Here is a 19,845-nt window from a genome sequence, read left to right as displayed (position 1 = left end):
TTTAGTTTTGTCTGGATGACATGTCAACTGAGTAGAGTATTGAAGTCTCCTACTATCTGTGTTCTAGGGTCAATATATGAGTAAAGCTGTAAAAATGCTTCTATTATTATTATGCGTTCACGAATGGATGCTAAGAATTGAGTACTTAAACTGAAAATTAAATCAAATAATTAGGAACTAATTAGTTGGCACAGGTAATTTCAAGACAAGAGAGCATTTAGGCTATGTTGTGGCTTCTTCTGAACTCTCTTGTCTACATCTGTGGTGAAAAAGAGCAACTGTTGGATAGACAGATTGGGAAAAAAAATCTGCAGATTACTGACTAGGAAAAGACCAAGTGAAAATTTCAGCTAAGGTATATGCTGAAAAAGAGGCTGTGATTGTTACCTGTAATCCCCTGCTCTGCTGTGGGATGATATGAACATACACTGAGGAAAAACTCCACCTATAGCAGGCCTCAACTTCTGAACATGCAAATTTGTTTAAAAGGTGTCAGTCTGAACTGAGACTGCCACAGAAGGGGATGGATCCCTGATCCTCAACAGTACCCCCAAAATCCAAGAGTAAAGCTGTAACCATGAAGGACAAAAAGCATTGGAGACCTCAAGGTGTTAGTGATACCAGATGTAAGAGAGGTCTGCTAAGGAAGGTTACATGAGCTTATAAATTGGCTCATTCTTAAGCTGGACTGAATCATTTTTACTATCCATTTTTTCTGCACCCAGTCTGTTATCAGTATTTATCATGAGCAGAAATAAATAAATGATTGATAGCAAACAAATGGAGTAATTGAAACTCTTTTATTGAATTTTGTGTATATAGAGACATGCTAGTAAAATAATCATAAGTCAATGCTAGTAAAACTAAAATGTTTATAAACGTTCTAACAGTTACTTAACTACTCTTCTGATGTAATGTTTCATTTACCTGATTAATTCTTGTCTCTAAAAGTAATAGTTAAAAATTGCCAATGTGTAAATTATGAATACAATCGTGTACTTACAAAGCCAACATAATATGTTTTACAATTTATCTCTTTCAAGTTCTGCTATTTTAATTTCTGAATACAAAGGAAACTCCCAGAAGAATAAAGCTAAAAGAGGCTTAAGTTCGACACTATTATGTTTCCAAAGTTTACCTTAAATCTACAGTTAACCAGTAGATGGTTGGAGACCAGAGTCATTCCTTTTATAGGCTAGAGTGACTCTGGGCTCTTATGAACTTAACCCTGACAGGAAGCAGATGTAGGGACTTCAGTTTAGTTTGGATTGTAAGAGGGGACTCTCTACCTAGAGAAACTTTGAATAATTTCAAGACTTAGGAGCAAACAATAAAAATTTACAATACAATTCGGATATAATTTTTTTTATATAATAGACATTGTTAATTAACTGTACACATATGGTTAGATTTCGGCAGTAACCAAGCGATTGTCTATAAGTTCAACAAAATTTCAGACTTTTCTAGTATTTTATAACCACATCATTGGGAAAGTATTAGTGAGCTTTCTTTCATTATAACAAGTATCTGGGAAAGCAACTTATAAAGACAGAAGCTTTATTTCAGCTCTTGGGTTTGGAATTTACATTCTGTGGTGAGATGGACAGAATATCATGGTGAGGGTAAATGGCAAAGCAAAACTAACCACCTCATTTTATTGAATTTTTCATGGCCAAGAAACAAGGGAAAGGAAGACCCAGGGCCAGGAGCACTCATTCTCTTCTAGGCCATGTTCCACTTTCTTAGCTTCCATCCACTAACTTGTACTACACCTTCTCATAGCTCTTGCTGGTAGTAACACATGCTGTGCCCACGTCCTCATCACATGGCCATTGCAGGTTTGAGTGCTAGAAAGCAAATGGCATTCTAGCTCATGCTAGGTACCCTGAGCTCACATATATATCCTGCTCATGCCACAGGCTGCTCCTGCTGATCTCAGCTTAGCAGTGCTGACATCTGCAACTAAAGTGAAAGGGTAAGTGCTGAGAATTTGTGACCCGAAACGTGTTTGCCTTTCCGTCTTCCGAGCCATCGTGCAACATGCTGTGTTCTCCATATTGCCTGGTTACTGGGAGTAAAAGGATGCCCAAGACATGGAGCGAGTGGGAGGTGGAAGGAAGTATGCTGGCAAGCAAATGCAGATGGACTCTGCTAAAGTGGGCAAAAGTACAAGCTGTTCCTCAGAAGAGATGACAGGAGATCAAAACTCAACTGGCTGCAAGTTGAACACCAAGCTTCCATTCTGCTTTTTTCAAGACACAATTTGTGCTTTCCAAAGGTCACCCTCATGCCTTTCTTCTGTTTCTTTTATGATCCAGAACTAGGATTCCGTTTATTAAGATTTGGATTTCTGACATCTCCTTGAAGTCCTTCCCTCAATTTCCTCCTACCAGGTAGAAAATGTTCCAGTGAGCATGTTGCAACAAGTTGTCCACAAACTGAGTCTTCCCACTGTAACCATGAAAAATACCGATTGAGCAGAAAGACATTAGGAATTTCTGTACATTCATTTAGATGATTTCTAATATTTGTGTTTTTGTGCATAAGATAGTTATTTAGAGTTAGAATATAGGCTATACCTCCTAGAAAGATGTCATCATAAAATTTATACTATTCAAGTTTGTTTATTTATTAGCTTATTAAGCCATCTTACTGATTTGTACTGAATAGTGGAGAAAGTATACACTGGACATAATATGATTTTGTGAATTGTAAAGTGATGTCAGTAATAACAGAGTCGGTGTCACAGTCCTTGGCATTTACAGTTTGCTTTCTGATCTTCCTTTGGCTGGATTGAGGCTTGCAGACAGACTCCTGTCCTTGATGTCTATCTTCTCATCTTGATCAGAGTTCCATGCAGAAGTTTAGAGAGGTTCCGTCCATCTTTTGCTCATAGATTTCATCAAACCTCTCATTCTGGGCCACAGTAAAGTGGTTTTTCCAATCACCCACAATTCCTAAAGGACAAAGGCCAGACAAAAGCATCAGTGTGTGGTTGACAGACTGTATCCCTGACTGGAGTGTGCAGTACCCACATTGGTGCTGTCCTGACAGGAGCTCAATTCCTCACCACTTTAGCTCTCCTTAATGAGAAGGGGGTTTAGTTGTCTTTGTGCAGGGGCTCTGGCGTCTAAATAAAATCAATCAATTCAATGTGACCCAGAATCTTGGCTCTACTGTGCTACACACACATATTAGGTAGTAACAATTATAAAAATGAAGGAATGGTAGACATATAGCCATACAAGGAGATCTTAAGATGTTATACTGGCCAGAGATCTGGGGCATAAGAAAATACATATTGTGACACTCCAAGTATATGCCACCTAAGAACAAACAAAACCAACTTACAGTGAGAAATGGGAATATTTTCTTCTGAAGGAAAGATTGCCTGCAAAGGATATGGCAGGATATCAACCAAGCTGGTGGAATTCTTTTTACTTTGATCACTTAGTTTTATTTGTTTGTAAGAATGTATTGAACTGCATCATTTATTTCTATGAATTGTTTTTAGTAGATTATGTTATTGGAACGAGATTCTATTTTTATTATTTTAAATAATTTTAGAGAGATAATCACTGTAACACTTGTGATTCTTAAAGAAAATTATCCAACTTGATGAACAAGAAATGTTCATTGTAGCATTAATCATAAAAATATGGACACAATATCTATAATAAGAGAAATACTTGGAAGAATAACAGGATATCCATGAGTCCTGTATAGATAGTCATGCGTAGAGGTCAGTATTTCTTTTCCTGGAGGGATAGCTCATATTCTGGTAAGCAAAAGTATGTAAGGTAATCACGGTTTGTGTTAGTGAACAGGTTTCTGTCATGGTATTCTTAGTTGTGTTTTTATGGCCAAAGCAAGCAAGCAAAGAAGCAAACACAAGTGAGTGCAGAGAAGAGTGGACATGGATAGACTGGGAAAAAGGGTGCTTCTCAAACCTTACCAAAGTCTAAGAGAGAAAAGAGGGAATACTGCAAGGGCAATGGATTAACTCCTGTGCTGAAAGTAAAAGAAAAAAAGTTCTGCAGCTGTTTATAAAACCTAGTCCTGGTTGCATAGCAGTGGAAAAAAGTGCAGATGTTAATGAGACAGTGGGATGGGTTTCATTCTGTACCTACCTTTTTGGAAAGTGGGTTTACTGAGGATCTGTGTGAAATCATCGAACTGTTGAGTTTTAGAAAGTTATTGAGTATACTAACTTTAAAAAATAACATTCCCCACTTAAAAGTTAATCACCAGGGATAATCAGATTTTTTTCTTTCAAAATCTAGGAAGCATTAAGGGCCTGGGTCTCAGTAATACATGCTGAAAGTCCTGAAAGTGTCATGAGTCATGATTTGGAGACAGAATCAAACTAGATGTCAGCTCTGATGAGTCTAACCGCAGGCAGGGATCCCAAGGAGGTGTGCACCAAGGGGAGTCTGTCTTAGTTATCTGTAAGACTTGCTTTGTAGAGCTTCTTGTACACTAGGAACAAATCTCTAGCTTTCTTAGAATCACAATATGTGGATTGGAGAGGGACTGGCTCAGAATTAGAGATAAATAAGCCCCACAGACCTTTTCTCATGAAAGGGGAAATGGACTGGTCCATGATAGTCTTGGGGATTGTAGAAAAATTTGTCAAAGGATTGTCTTTCATTTTCTCAAACGATGTCTCCAGGACTATTTTATCCACGACCTCTTCATCCAAATTCTTGCCCATGAACTGCATTACCTTCTGGATTTCACGCTTTGGGTCCTGTGAGTGAGGGTAGCATTAGTTGGACTGGAAAAGAGTTTTCACACTATCACATTTTTCCAGACATTCCTGTCAGAACCACATTCCTAAAGCAGCTTCCCTGTCCCTGATGCTGAAGAAGTAATTTACTTACCCTCTTCATGTCTTCATAGAAGAGGAAGAGAATCTGGTATCTGTCTCGAATTTCCCACCATCCTTTCACATGGTCAAACCAAGATCCACAACTTACTGTGAAAAACAAGAATTGTTTTCATGGACACAAATCTTCCAAGTCAGGAAAGTTTGACTTTCCTTTTTTCTTTTTCTTTCTCTCTCTCTTTCTCTCTCTGTCTCTCTTTCTTTCTTTCTCTCTTTCTTTCTTTCTTTCTCTCTCTCTCTGTCTCTCTCTGTCTCTGTCTCTCTCTCTCTCTTTCTTTCTTTCTTTTTTTCTTTTTTCTGGCTTCAGGTACATCAGAGAAGGAAAAATTCTGTATTAGATATTTCCCAGCATCACTGAGCTGCTCGATTCTCAGGTCACGTAGTTTCTGTCAGTATTGGGGGCTTTTCTTTAATATGAGAATTAAAGTGGCTTCATATTGATTATGCACAATAACTTGCACCCTGATATTATGACAGGGTCACACAGGCTGAGGAAAGTCTATAGGTCAGGAATCCCCAAATAGAGGCCAGGATAGGAGGCACAGGAAACTCTGGGGGATCAACTGTCAGGGGTTGTTCTCTCAGCTCAGCCTAATCGGGGTAAAACCACAGAGGGACAATGCATTTTTATTTACCTTTTCCATTGATGAAGGTTTCAAAATACTCATTCCAGGTGCCTGGATTGGGGAGCACCTGGCACATTCTGTAGAAGTGGTAGAAGGAAACCATGCAGTCTTTGGCGTTTCGAGCCACATAAAGGTACTTTGGAGAAGAAGAGAGGTGAGTTAAAGGAACACAAATATTGGAACTCCCTAGTTGTCCCTCTGGGTGAGTCCTTTTGGGGAATGCTCAGCTCTCCTGCCCTGGCACTGAGACTCAGCCTAGAGCAATGTCACCAATTATGATACTCCCAGCCCAGCCCTAACTCATTAAAATTTATCTCAATTCTTGATTTCCCTTTTGTTATCAGGGGCAAACTCTTCCTCTACATACTCTGAATCAACTACAGAGCCACTGAGCCTTCCAGAAACCTCAGCCTGATTTCTGAGAAAGCAATTGCTCCACCTGCTGTTTTGACGTGGAGCAGCACCGTGGATCCTACTTGATATGAGCACACACTTTCTTCCATGATGATCACTTTAAAATCTGTGTGTTTCTACACAGAATAAACAAACACTAGGTGCATTTCAATAAGGACCCTGTTGGGAGACTTTGTTATCTTGCCCATGTATTCTCCAAGTCAAAATGCTGCTGTGCACCAATGGAAAGAATTTTCTAAAGTGTCAGATTATTTATTTAATTTTTAATTTAATTCTTGCACTTTGTACTCAGGCTGTCTTTCACCTCAGTATTGACTGACATTTTAGGAGTTTCATCTTTCCTTTTCAGAGATGTGCTTTCCAGCCACATGGCATAACTCTCACCTTTCCTCAGCCCTCATTCATCCCTTTCCAAGTCCATACATTTCTCTATTCAGATGCACACAGTCTGAGGGTTAGGCTCCTTCTGGTTTTTAATTTTCTGTGTTGTATATATAAATCGTTAAATATGTATATATAAAATATAATGTATATAATATATAATGATATATACATATATGTGTAAGCAATTATAAAACAACATTGCTTTATTTGATGATTCAACCTAAAGTCACATCTTCTTTCTTTATGTCATATTTGATACAATGATCTATTTGGTACAGCATTAACATTTTCTTTTTTTGTCACTTTTTTGTTTGTTTTTTTATTTATTTATTTTTTTAACTTGAGTATTTCTTATTTCCATTTGGAGTGTTATTCCCTTTCCCGGTTTACGGGCCAACATCCCCCTAATCCCTCCCCCTCCCCTTCTTTATGGGTGTTCCCCTCCGCATCCTCCCACGATTGCCACCCTCCCTCCAGTAATCACGTTCACCGGGGGTTCAGTCTTAGCAGGATCCAGGGCTTCCCCTTACACTGATGATCTTACTAGGGTATTCAATGCTATCTATTTGGTCAGAGTACAGGGTCAGTCCATGTATAGTCTTTAGGTAGTGGCTTAGTCCCTGGATGCTCTGGTTGCTTGGCATTGTTGTTCATATGGTGTCTCGAGACCCTTCAAGCTTTCCAGTTCTTTCTCTGATTTCTTCAATGAAGGTCCTATTCTCAGTTCAGTGGTTTGCTGCTGGCATTCGCCTCTGTATTTGCTGTATTCTGGCTGTGTCTCTCAGAGGAGATCTACATCCAGCTCCTGTCTGCCTGCACTTCTTTGCTTCATCCATCTTGTCTAATTGGGTGGCTGTATATGTATGGGCCACATGTTTGGCAGGCTCTGAATGGGTGTTCCTCTGTTTCTGTTTTAATCTTTGCTTCTCTATTCCCTGCCAAGGATATTCTTGTTCCCCTTTCAAAGAAGGAGTGAAAATTTCACATTTTGATCACCCGTATTGAGTTTCAAGTGTTCTAGGCATCTAGGGTAATTCAAGCATTTGGGCTAATAGCCACTTATCAATGAGTGCATACCATGTGTGTTTTTCTGTGATTGGGTTATCTCACTCAGGATGATATTTTCCAGTTCCAACCATTTGCCTACGAATTTCATAAAGTCATTGTGTTTGATAGCTGAGTAATATTCCATTGTGTAGGTGTACCACACTTTCTGTATCCATTCCTCTGTTGAAGGGCATCTGGGTTCTTTCCAGCTTCTGGCTATTATAAATAAGGCTGCTATGAACATAGTGGAGCACGTGTCTTTTTTATCTGTTGCGGCATCTTTTGGGTATATGCCCAAGAGAGGTATAGCTGGATCCTCAGGCAGTTCAATGTCCAATTTTCTGAGGAACCTCCATACTGATTTCCAGAATGGTTGTACCAGTCTGCAATCCCACCAACAATGGAGGAGTGTTCCTCTTTCTCCACATCCTAGCCAGCATTTGCTGTCACCTGAGTTTTTGATCTTAGCCATTCTCACTGGTGTGAGGTGAAATCTCAGGGTTGTTTTGATTTGCATTTCCCTTATGACTAAAGATGTTGAACATTTCTTTAGGTGTTTCTCAGCCATTCAGCGTTCCTCAGCTGTGAATTCTTTGTTTAGCTCTGAACCCCATTTTTTAATAGGGTTATTTGTCTCCCTGCGGTCTAACTTCTTGAGTTCTTTGTATATTTTGGATATAAGGCCTCTATCTGTTGTAGGATTGGTAAAGATCTTTTCCCAATCTGTTGGTTGCCGTTTTGTCCTAACCACAGTGTCCTTTGCCTTACAGAAGCTTTGCAGTTTTATGAGATCCCAGTTGTCGATTCTTGATCTTAGAGCGTAAGCCACTGGTGTTTTGTTCAGGAAATTTTTTCCAGTGCCCATGTGTTCCAGATGCTTCCCTAGTTTTTCTTCTATTAGTTTGAGTGTATCTGGTTTGATGTGGAGGTCCTTGATCCACTTGGACTTAAGCTTTGTACAGGGTGATAAGCATGGATTGATCTGCATTCTTCTCCATGTTGACCTCCAGTTGAACCAGCACCATTTGCTGAAAATGCTATCTTTTTTCCATTGGCTGCTTTTGGCTCCTTTGTCAAAAATCAAGTGCCCATAGGTGTGTGGGTTCATTTCTGGGTCTTCAATTCTGTTCCATTGGTCTATCTGTTTGTCTCTGTACCAATACCATGCAGTTTTTATCACTATTGCTCTGTAATACTGCTTGAGTTCAGGGATAGTGATTCCCCCTGAAGTCCTTTTATTGTTGAGGATAGTTTTAGCTATCCTGGGTTTTTTGTTATTCCAGATGAATTTGCAAATTGTTCTGTCTAACTCTTTGAAGAAATGGATTGGTATTTTGATGGGAATTGCATTGAATCTGTAGATCGCTTTTGGTAAAATGGCCATTTTTACTATATTAGTCCTGCCAATCCATGAGCATGGGAGACCTTTCCATCTTCTGAGGTCTTCTTCAATTTCTTTCTTCAGGTTCTTGAAGTTCTTATTGTACAGATCTTTTACTTGCTTGTTTAAAGTCACACTGAGGCACTTTATATTATTTGGGTCTATTATGAAGGGTGTCGTTTCCCTAATTTCTTTCTCGGCTTGTTTCTCTTTTGTGTAGAGGAAGGCTACTGATTTATTTCAGTTAATTTTATACCCAGCCACTATGCTGAAGTTGTCTATCAGCTTCAGTAGTTCTCTGGTGGAACTTTTGGGATCACTTAAATATACTATCATATCATCTGCAAATAGTGATATTTTGACTTCTTCTTTTCCGATCTCTATCCCCTTGACCTCCTTTTGTTTTCTGATAGCTCTGATATTTTGACTTCTTCTTTTCCGATCTGTATCCCCTTGACCTCCTTTTGTTTTCTGATACCTCTGGCTAGAACTTCAAGAACTATATTGAATAAGTAGGGAGAGAGTGGGCAACCTTGTCTAGTCCCTGATTTTAGTGGGACTGCTTCAAGTTTCTCTCCATTTAGTTTAATGTTAGCAACTGGTTTGCTGTATATGGCTTTTACTATGTTTAGGTATGGGCCTTGAATTCCTATTCTTTCCAGGACTTTTATCATGAAAGGGTGTGGAATTTTTCAAATGCTTTCTCAGCATCTAATGAAATGATCATGTGCTTTTGTTCTTTCAGTTTGTTTATATAATGGATCACGTTGAAAAAATCATGGTGGTTGAAAGTTCCACCAGAGAACTACTGAAGCTGATAGACAACTTCAGCATAGTGGCTGGGTATAAAATTAACTGAAATAAATCAGTTTTCTGTATATTAAACCATCCCTGCATGCCTGGGATGAAGCCGACTTGATCATGATGGGTGATTGTTTTGATGTGCTCTTGGATTCGGTTTGCCAGAATTTTATTGAGTAATTTTACGTCGATATTCATAAGGGAAATTGGTCTGAAGTTCTCTTTCTTTGTTGGGTCTTTGTGTGGTTTAAGTATAAGAGTAATTGTGGCTTCATAGAAGGAATTTGGTAGTGCTCCATCTGTTTCAATTTTGTGGAATAGTTTGGATAATATTGGTACGAGGTCTTCTATGAAGGTCTGATAGAATTCTGCACTAAACTCGTCTGGATCTGGGCTCTTTTTGGTTGGGAGACCTTTAATGACTGCTTCTATTTCCTTAGGAGTTATGGGGTTGTTTAACTGGTTTATCTGTTCCTGATTTAACTTCGGTACCTGGTATCTGTCTAGGAAATTGTCCATATCCTGCAGATTTTCAAGTTTTGTTGAATATAAGCTTTTATAGTAAGATCTGATGATTTTTTGAATTTCCTCTGAATCTGTAGTTATGTCTCCCTTTTCATTTCTGATTTTGTTAATTTGGACACACTCTCTGTGTCCTCTCGTTAGTCTGGCTAAGGGTTTATCTATCTTGTTGATTTTCTCAAAGAACCAACTTTCGGTACTGTTGATCCTTTCTATGGTCCTTTTTGTTTCTACTTGGTTGATTTCAGCTCTGAGTTTGATTATTAACTGCTTTCTACTTCTCCTGGGTGTATTTGCTTCTTTGTGTTCTAGAACTTTTAGGTGTGATGTCAAGCTGGTGACATATGCTCTTTCCTGTTTCTTTCTGCAGGCACTCAGAGGTATGAGTTTTCCTCTTAGCACAGCTTTCATTGTGTCCCATAAGTTTGGGTATGTTGTACCTTCATTTGCATTAAATTCTAAGAAGTCTTTAATATCTTTCTTTATTTCTTCCTTGACCAGGTTATCGTTGAGTAGAGCATTGTTCAACTTCCACGTATATGTGGGCATTCTTCCCTTTTTGTTATTGAAGACCAGCTTTCGGCCGTGATGGTCTGATAGCTCGCATGGGATGATTTCTATCTTTCTGTACCTGTTGAGGCCCGTTTTTTGACCAATTATATGGTCAATTTTGGAGAAAGTACCATGAGGAGCTGAGAAGAAGGTATATACTTTTCCTTTAGGATAGAATGTTCTATAAATATCTGTTAAGTCCATTTGGTTCGTGACTTCTCTTAGTCTGTCTTCGTCTCTGTTTAATTTCTGTTTCCATGATCTGTCCATTGATGGGAGTGGGGTGTTGAAATCTCCTACTATTATTGTGTGAGGTGCAATGTGTGTTTTGAGCTTTAGTAAGGTTTCTTTTACGTATGTAGGTGCCCTTGTATTTGGGGCATAGATATTTAGGATTGATAGTTCATCTTGGTGGATTTTTCCTTTGATGAACATGAAGTGTCCTTCCTTATCTTTTTTGATGACTTTTAGTTGAAAATTGATTTTATTTGATATTAGAATGGCTACTCCAGCGTGCTTCTTCTGACCATTTGCTCGGCAAGTTGTTTTCCAGCCTTTCACTCTGAGGTAGTGTCTGTCTTTGTCTCTGAGGTGTGTTTCTTGTAGGCAGCAGAATGCAGGGTCCTTGTTGCGTATCCAGTTTGTTAATCTATGTCTTTTTATTGGGGAGATGAGTCCATTGATGTTGAGAGATATTAAGGAATAGTGATTATTGCTTCCTGTTATATTCATATTTGGATCTGAGGTTATGTTTGTGTGCTTTTTCTTCTCTTTGTTTTGTTGCCAAGGCGATTAGTTTCTTGCTTCTTTTAGGGTGTAGCTTGCCTCCTTATGTTTGGTTTTACCATTAATTATCATTTTTAGTGCTGGATTTGTAGAAAGATATTGTTTAAATTTGGTTTTGTCATGGAATATCTTGGTTTCTCCATCTATGTTTTGCTGGATACAGTAACCTGGGCTGCCATTTGTGTTCTCTTAGGGTCTGTATGACATCTGTCCAGGATCTTCAGGCTTTCATAGTTTCTGGAGAAAAGTCTGGTGTGATTCTGATAGGTCTGCCTTTATATGTTACTTGACCTTTTTCCCTTACTGCTTTTAATATTCTTTCTTTATTTTGTGCGTTTGGTGTTTTGTCTATTATGTGACGGGAGGAGTTTCTTTTCTGGTCCAATCTATTTGGAGTTCTGTAGGCTTCTTGTATGCTTATGGGTATCTCCTTCTTTAGGTTAGGGAAGTTTTCTTCTATGATTTTGTTGAAGATATTTACTGGTCCTTTAAGTTGGGAGTTTTCACTCTCTTCTACAACTATTATCCTTAGGTTTGATCTTCTCATTGAGTCCTGGATTTCCTGTATGTTTTGGACCAGTAGCTTTTTCTGCTTTACATTATCTTTGACAGTTGAGTCAATGATTTCTATGGAATCTTCTGCTCCTGAGATTCTCTCTTCCATCTCTTGTATTCTGTTGGTGAAGCTTGTATCTACAGCTCCTTGTCTCTTCTTTTGGTTTTCTATATCCGGGGTTGTTTACATGTGTTCTTTCTTGATTGCTTCTATTTCCATTTTTAATTCCTTCAACTGTTTGATTGTGTTTTCCTGGAATTCTTTCAGGGATTTTTGTGATTCCTCTCTTAGGCTTCTACTTGTTTATTTATGTTTTCCTGTGTTTCTCTAAGGGAGTTCTTCACATCTTTCTTGAAGTCCTCCAGCGTCATGATCAAATATGATTTTGAAACTAGATCTTGCTTTTCTGGCGTGTTTGGATATTCAGTGTTTGCTTTGGTGGAAGAATTGGGCTCCGATGATGCCATGTAGTCTTGGTTTCTGTTCCTTGGGTTCGTGCGCTTGCCTCTCACCATCAGATTATCTCTGGTGTTACTTTGTTCTGCTATTTTTGACAGTGGCTAGACTGTCCTATCATCCTGTGTTTCAGGGGTGTTGTAGACCTGTTTTCCTGTTTTCTTTCAGTCAGTTATGGGAACAGAGTGTTCTGCTTTCGGGCGTGTAGTTTTTCCTATCTACAGGTCTTTAGCTGTTCCTGTGGGCCTGTGTCCTGAGTTCACTAGGCAGGTCGCTTGGAGTAGGAAGGTTTGCCTTACCTGTGGTGCTGAGGCTCAAGTTTGCTTGTGGGGTGCTGCCTACGAGCTCTTTGTGGGGGTAGCAACTAGGAAGTTCTGTGCTGCCCTTTCCAGGAGCTTCCGTGCACCAGGGTTCCAGATGGCGTTTGGTGTTTTCCTCTGGAATCAGTAATGTGTGCAGAGTGCAGTCTCTTCTGGTTTCCCAGGCTTGTCTGCCTCTCTGAAAGTTTAGCTCTCCCTCCCACAGGATTTGGGTGTAGAGAACTGTTTATCTGGTCGGTCCCTTCAGGTTCTGGGGGTGTCTCAGACGCACTTGACCCGCTGTTGCTGTGCCCTTATCCAAGGGAACCCAGAGGTCATATACAGTTTCCTCTTGGGCCAGGGATGTGGGCAGGGTTGGGCAATGTTGGTGGTCTCTTCTGCTCTGAAGTCTCAGGAGTGCCTACCTGTCCAGGCGGTGAAGTCTCTCTCCCACGGGGTTTGGGAGCAGCCGCATTAACATTTTCTTATTTTTGCATATAACAGGTTTGTCAGAAGTTTTTAGGAGCCAACTCGAACTGTTCTTTAGCAGACACCCTCATGAAGGTCTCTTTCCTTATGTATGTTGTATGTATGTATGTATGTATGTATGTATGTATGTATGTATGTTGTAATGTATGATCATGATCACAGTAGTAATCTGGGGATCTGAGCTGAGATGACTCTTCAGATAAGATCATGTGTATTTCTGTTAGATATACTGGTGTTTCTGGTACTGGGGTCATCTTATGCTGATTTGTAAGAGCTTATAGTCCAGGGTAAGAATAGGGAATTAATCTTTAAAACCTTTGACAGATGACACAAGACTACCCAGAAGTTGCCTACAGTCTTCTTTACCACCTACAATGTATACTATATTGGTAAATTTCCTTCTGTTGTTTGAATTCACTGAGAAGCTGGCTTCAGAAGTTGGGTTACTCCATACGCACTTCAACACCAAATATATTTTTCTAAGTGTACTCCAAGATCCCTTATCTGGGGAGAGACTACTCCATGAACTCTGTGACAAGGAGGGAAGAGAATAGAAAAATAGCCCAAGTAAAAAACTAGTTACTGAGAACATCTGGAAGGTGAACTCTTTTGTAAAGGTGTTACTTTGTTTAGCCCATTGGGAAAGAGATACTAGAAGATCAGCTCTTGGAAACCTTAGCCATAGAGAGAAACCTCAGTGTGAAACTCCAGCTGATGCTTAAACTTCCTCAGTTTCTTGAAAATGGTGTGAGCACAGGATCTCCTGATGTTATCTCTTTCCTACCTGTCCTTTACTTGGAGGAATATTCTGATCAGCCTGGGTATTTTATGAGTAAATTGACTGGCTATCCCAATGGAGATTCATCAGTAGTTTTTGCTAGATGTTTGTGAGTCCTCCCTTTGTAATATTATCTTTCTACTGTGATTTGTTCCTTGACCTGGAAGCCTTGCCCAGGGACACTCTATGCTCTGCCTGAGAATCTCTGTGCTGGGAACAACAAGTGTCAGATTCAAGAGGGCTTGTCCAGGCAATTTCTGCTTGAGGACCTGATTTGTTGTTTGTTCTCTCTCTCTCTCTCTCTCTCTCTCTCTCTCTCTCTCTCTCTCTCTCTCTCTCTCCACCCTTCCATTTGCCTGCTGCTTTCTATTTGTTCATTTTCTCTGGCTTGTTTTATATACTTAATAACCTCACTCATTCAAAACTGAAAATATACCCATTGGAGACGGTTCTCAGTACCACAGAGCTCAACTCCTCCACCTACATATACATGGAAGATGATGACCCATGATACCTATGCTCTCTCCTCATTCTCTTATCTCCTTGTGTTCATGTTCTGTTTCAATCCCTGTGCAAACATTAAAGCTAATGTTGCTGAATTATCCAGGGGATCAAATACCACTGCACAGGTCCATGATAATTATGCTTTTCTTAATTTTATTTCAGTTTTATTTTTTTGTAACTTGGGAATTTCCTCAGCTTATTTGATATCAGATAATATCAAGAGGTATTCCTCAGTGATTTCATGATAGCTGGTCTCAGTAATGCCAGGAATAGAATTGGCACTCGTCACCCACCGTTACGGACAATACAAGTCATTTGATTGTAGGAACTCCACCAATATTTCTGCTATCTATAAATACTTTAGTCCTTTCAAAACAATCCTTAAAGCTTAAATTATGTGATGGTTTTATTTATATTGATGCATTGCCTGCTTGTATGATCATGACCCATGTGCAAGCAGTACCCATACAAACCAGAAGAGGGCATCATATCCCCTAGTACTGAAGTTACAGACAGTTGTGAGCTAGTATCTGAACCTTTGTCCTCTGGAAGAACAGTCAATACACTTAAGCACTGAGCCCATTTCTCTAGTCCCTTTTTATCTTTCTTTCACTATTTCCATTTAAAAAAGAAAAAGATTATTCTTAGAAAAGCCATTGACTCATCCTTGAATTTCAGCTCCACTCACTGCACGATTACTGTACCCTTGGCATACTCCTTGGTATACCTATGGTATACTCCTACCATGGTCCAACACCCTCAATGTGTCAGGAACACAATAGACAAGACACTGGGACACATGACATAATCCTAGAAAGAGTGAAAGCAGCCTGGAGGCTTCTGAGGCTCCATCCAAGCCTCCTCTGCAGCTCCACTGGGATTTACCCTTTGAACATCAGTCCTTTGCACTTGATCTGCTCAGTCTTCTTTGTGCTCCACTCCATAAGCCCTCCTATAGCCTACAGCCTATGGTTCCCGTTCCCCACTCCCAGTCTGCTTCACTGAAGAACACATGATCCCCAGTACCTCAGTCTGCCCTCAGCCTTCACATCACATTTGAAAGCCTCTGGGGAACCACTCTACTAAATCTAGCATGGTGTTTGACTTTACTGCACAGTATGAGGTCTCAGAGGTACAGCGTACTGCTAAGGAAGCTATACTCACTCAGGCTGTGAAGGCCTGAGGCTCTGGGCTCCCTGCTCCAGTCCCGATAGGAACTGCTACTGTCTTACCTTACAGTTGTTTGTCCAGAAAGACGGTGGCAGCAGCTGAGTGGGAAGATGGGTCCTTAGTATCCTTGGAGCTGGCATCGCATTGGCTTTGTCCACACCTGTAACACAATTCAGGAGATGATTGCACAGTATGCTCAGCACATGAGAATATCCACTCCAGGTGCTGCTCAGGGAATCCAGCATCCACACAGGGATTCTCGTATTTTTGCCTTGGGGATTGGGGGTGGTGGAAGAAGGATTATTGGTTTTGCTTTCGTGTTTGTAGGCTTACATAGCTTAAGACCTGGATGCTCCCTTCGAGTGAATTTACTGTCAGTTTGTAGAAAATGGGATGGAGGCTTCGATAAGTATGTGTTATTAAGAAAATCCAAACAGGACTGTTCCTCAGCACACACACACACCACAGGCACAGCCTGTACTTTCTATAAAGGAAATAGCGACCCAGCACTAGGAACGTATATGTCCTTGTCTAAAATCTATAGACTAAGAGATTCACTTGGTTCTCAAATTATAGGAGGAAGAAAGACTCTATTCTTCCTTCTTTAAGAAAATTTAGATGCCCAAACTACCAGACCCAAGGAGAACAGAAAGCCACTAATGACAACACATCCCACACCTGTGTAGCATGTTCAACTTCAATAGATGTGTCCCACACACATCACTGGAGTTGTACATTCCTACCTTGAGATTACTCCTCCTCCTCCTCCTCCTCCTCCTCCTCCTCCTCCTCCTCCTCCTCCTCCTTCTCTTCCTTCTCCCCTTTCTTCCTCCTCCTCCCCCTTTCTCCTCCTCCTCCTCCTTTTCTTTCTGTATAGGAATTAGTCAGCCTGAGTTCATGAAACCCCCCAATTCCTCTGAGACCTATAAGAATGGACATCCCATATTTTACCATGTTGCTTGGATTCTCATCAGTGCTCTTTCATGCTGCTATCTGTATGACCATGGGGTTAACAATTCTCCTAACAAGACTTACATCTCTAAGGAAACTCCTCTTAGTGTCCCTCTCAACACCCAAACCTGAAGTCTCTTATTGGAACCTCAAGGAATTCACTCTATCATTTTGAGGATAATGACCTGGAAGCCAAGAATAACCAAATTTGTCCTATTGAGCCAGAGCTGATAAGAAACAGTGAGCAGACTATTTTCACCTCCCTTCCAGCCATATCAAAAACTTCTCTCTGGTTATGTGCAGTGATGTTTCTTCTATTACATCCTTTCTGATACATGATTTGTAATTTCTGCACTTCTATTTACAAACCTTGTAGGGACTTTCTCTGTGAATCATTGAGTTAAAATGGGGTAAGATGAAATAAAGATATTGCAGACTGTCCCTAAGGTCTTTCCTTTAATCTAGCAATCAGGCTATTCAAATAATGGCAGTGGAGAAGTTAGAGAATTAGTCCTGCATTGCTTCAAAGATTGCATGAAATCATTCTGTTAGGTGGCACATTTGAATCTGGACTGTGATCCACAGAAAATGGTAAAGATTCTCTTATATGAATAATCTGAAAACCTGTCAAACAAGGAGCAGAGATACTTTTAAAAAACTAGAATTGTGACTGATAATAAGTGGCATTTAACTATAAACATACAGCGGGAGGGCATGCTGTAAACTTGCGTTCCACCTTACTTCTATGATATGAGGTCTGGAAGGTGACAAGGTATAATGCTTACTTTCCATTGTCAACTTGACTGGACTATGAACTGTATCTCTGGGTGTGTATATCCATAATACGGTTTCCAGAAAGGTTCACCCACAGATTGGCAGCCCAATGGGAAATTAAACTAAATAGAAAAAGGTGAGCAAAACATTAGCATCTGTCTGTGCTCCTAACTATAGACTCAATGTGATGAGCTTCATGACAGATTTATAATGTGTCCTGAAATTTGAGCTTAAAAGCCCTAAAATGCTGTAAGCAAAGCTTCACAGACAATTCTGGGGAAATTTTGGAAGAGCACAGTGCCAAAAAAAGAGTAGAGTGTGGAGGCCCACTCATGAGGTCGCAGAACTGCTCTATGGAGAGATGGGCTGGAGGTTATTATATTATATTTTGGTGAAGAGTCTGGCCACACACTGCTCTTGAACTAAAAATTTGATAAAGTTGATTTCACAACAATAAGGGATTATGTTTAGCAAGGAAATCTCAAGACTAGAAACTATGTATGAAAAGAAAAATGTTCAGTTAAAGTTACGTGAAAAATAGCTTTTCAATTGAACAAAGTAATTGCCTCCTCGTGTGTGTGTGTGTGTGTGTGTGCATATGTATGTATGTACATGTGTATGTGTGTGTATTTATATGCATGCATATGTGTGTGCATGTGTGTATGTGTGTGTATGTGTGCACATGTTTATATGTGTATGTGTGTATATGTGTGTGTGCATGCATGTGTTTGTGTTTCTGTTTGTGTGTATGTGTGTGTGTGCGTGTGTGTGTGTGTTTTGAATCATAAGACACTGTCCAGAAACCACTTGGTTATGAAAGTAAAGTACTGAATGCAGATGGCTGTGAGCTGCTGATGAGTAGATTTCTGTTCCTTCCTCTATTCTGCAGTTACACATGACCAGAGCAAAGGTATAATGAGAACATTAGGCAGAATTTTGCCTTCATATGCATCTATCTTCCTTGCTGATTCACATTTGGTAGAAATACAGAAAAGAAATGGATCTGGAAAGGGTAGCATATACATTTAACCCAACACTCAGGAGGCAGAAGCAGGAGAATCTCAGTGAGTTCAAAGCCGGACTAATATACAGCATGATGCTGTTCCAAATGGCAAATAGGGGGAGGGAGAGAGACAGGATAGGAAAGAAAAAGAGAAGATGAAGGGACAAGGACAGAGATTAGACAGAAGAGGAACATATATGGAATCAGGGTCTCTTACCTGAAGGCTGGGGTGGCCGAGCCCACTCAATAAAAGGGTGTCGGTGTTGAATGATGGTTCTCTGGCACTTCTCTACATCCCCATTCTGCTCAATCATGTTGACAATTTCTTGAATCCATGTTGTCCCTGGGAAGACCATAAAGATTGAGTTAGAAGATTATTCTTCAAATATACTAATGAAGGGGTGTGGATGCAGATGTTGGCTTTACCTTCTGTTCTAACCAGGATCTTGTTAGCTATAGAAGAAATACTTTGGATCTCTGGGAAAGGTAAAAAAGTAGAGACAAATCTCACCTCTTCCCAAGAAAAATGAATGGTACAGACTAAGCTTCAAGATCCCAGGGATAAGACATGTGAAGTAGCACCCATTGTGGGACAAAAAGAGCCAGCTTCTAACTGTAGGTAGTTCTAACTTAGGTGAGGAGTTCAGATAGCTCAGAGGATGAGGCTGGGGCTACTACTCTACCAGGTTACCTGATTTAGGGTAAGTACAGATGAGGAGGTCATCTGGCTTCGCCTTGAAGGTCTGAATCTGACTCCAGTTGTCGACAGTTGAATCCCGCAGTGGGATCCCTGCGACCTCTTTCAGTTTTGTCTGTCTGCTCAATTCTGGGGCCAGGGCCATGATGTCTCAGGGAAGAAGGTTTAGTTCCTGTGAGAAAAGATCAGAATGGAATTCTTTTTTCTTTCTCTTTTTTTTTTATTAACTTGAGTATTATTTACAGTTCCAGTCTTATTCCCTTTCCTGGTTTACGGGCCAACATAAGGGATTATGTTTAGCAAGGAAACTCCCCCTCCCCTTCTTTATGGGTGTTCCCCTCCCCATCCTCCCCCCATTGCCGCCCTCCCCCCAACAATCTAGTTCACTGGGATTCAATCTTAGCAGGACCCAGGGCTTCCCCTTACACTGGTGATCTTACTAGGATATTCAGTGCTACCTATGAGGTCAGAGTCCAGGGTCAGTCCATATATAGACTTTAGGTAGTGGCTTAGTCCCTAGAAGCTCTGGTTGCTTGGCATTGTTGTTCATATGGGGTCTCGAGCCCCTTCAGGCTCTTCCAGTTCTTTCTCTGATTCCTTCAACGGGGGTTCTGTTCTCAGTTCAGTGGTTTGCTGCTGGCATTCCCCTCTGTATTTGCTGAATTCTGGCTGTGTCTCTCAGGAGAGATCTACATCCGGCTACTCCAGCTTGCTTCTTCTGACCATTTGCTTGGCAAGTTGTTTTGAGCCTTTCACTCTGAGGTGGT

General features: G+C 40.3%; 1 protein-coding gene across 4 annotated transcripts in view; it reads right to left on the bottom strand.

Annotated features, from left to right (window-relative positions):
- Nucleotides 1-785: 785 nt before the first annotated feature.
- The window catches only part of LOC134480324 (sulfotransferase 1C2A-like), a 30,997-nt gene continuing 11,937 nt past the window's right edge, over nucleotides 786-19,845 (bottom strand). For 3 of the 4 annotated variants that reach the window (XM_063267861.1, XM_063267860.1, XM_063267859.1), the window contains 7 exons: nucleotides 19,073-19,250; nucleotides 18,599-18,724; nucleotides 15,716-15,813; nucleotides 5,524-5,650; nucleotides 4,884-4,978; nucleotides 4,570-4,750; nucleotides 786-2,957 (listed from right to left, as the gene is read on the bottom strand). In XM_063267861.1, coding sequence (XP_063123931.1) covers nucleotides 2,845-2,957; nucleotides 4,570-4,750; nucleotides 4,884-4,978; nucleotides 5,524-5,650; nucleotides 15,716-15,813; nucleotides 18,599-18,724; nucleotides 19,073-19,223 — 891 coding nt within the window. In that variant the 5' untranslated portion in view covers nucleotides 19,224-19,250 and the 3' untranslated portion in view covers nucleotides 786-2,844. Of the gene's footprint in view, nucleotides 2,958-4,569; nucleotides 4,751-4,883; nucleotides 4,979-5,523; nucleotides 5,651-10,986; nucleotides 13,731-15,715; nucleotides 15,814-18,598; nucleotides 18,725-19,072; nucleotides 19,251-19,845 lie in introns of those variants that run through there. The other variant, XM_063267862.1, reaches the window with a different exon arrangement.

This window comes from Rattus norvegicus, chromosome 9 (assembly GCF_036323735.1).
Source record: "Rattus norvegicus strain BN/NHsdMcwi chromosome 9, GRCr8, whole genome shotgun sequence".
Classification (NCBI taxonomy): domain Eukaryota; kingdom Metazoa; phylum Chordata; class Mammalia; order Rodentia; family Muridae; genus Rattus; species Rattus norvegicus.
Note: the sequence above shows the minus strand (reverse complement) of the source record. Positions and strands in the feature narration are given on the sequence as shown.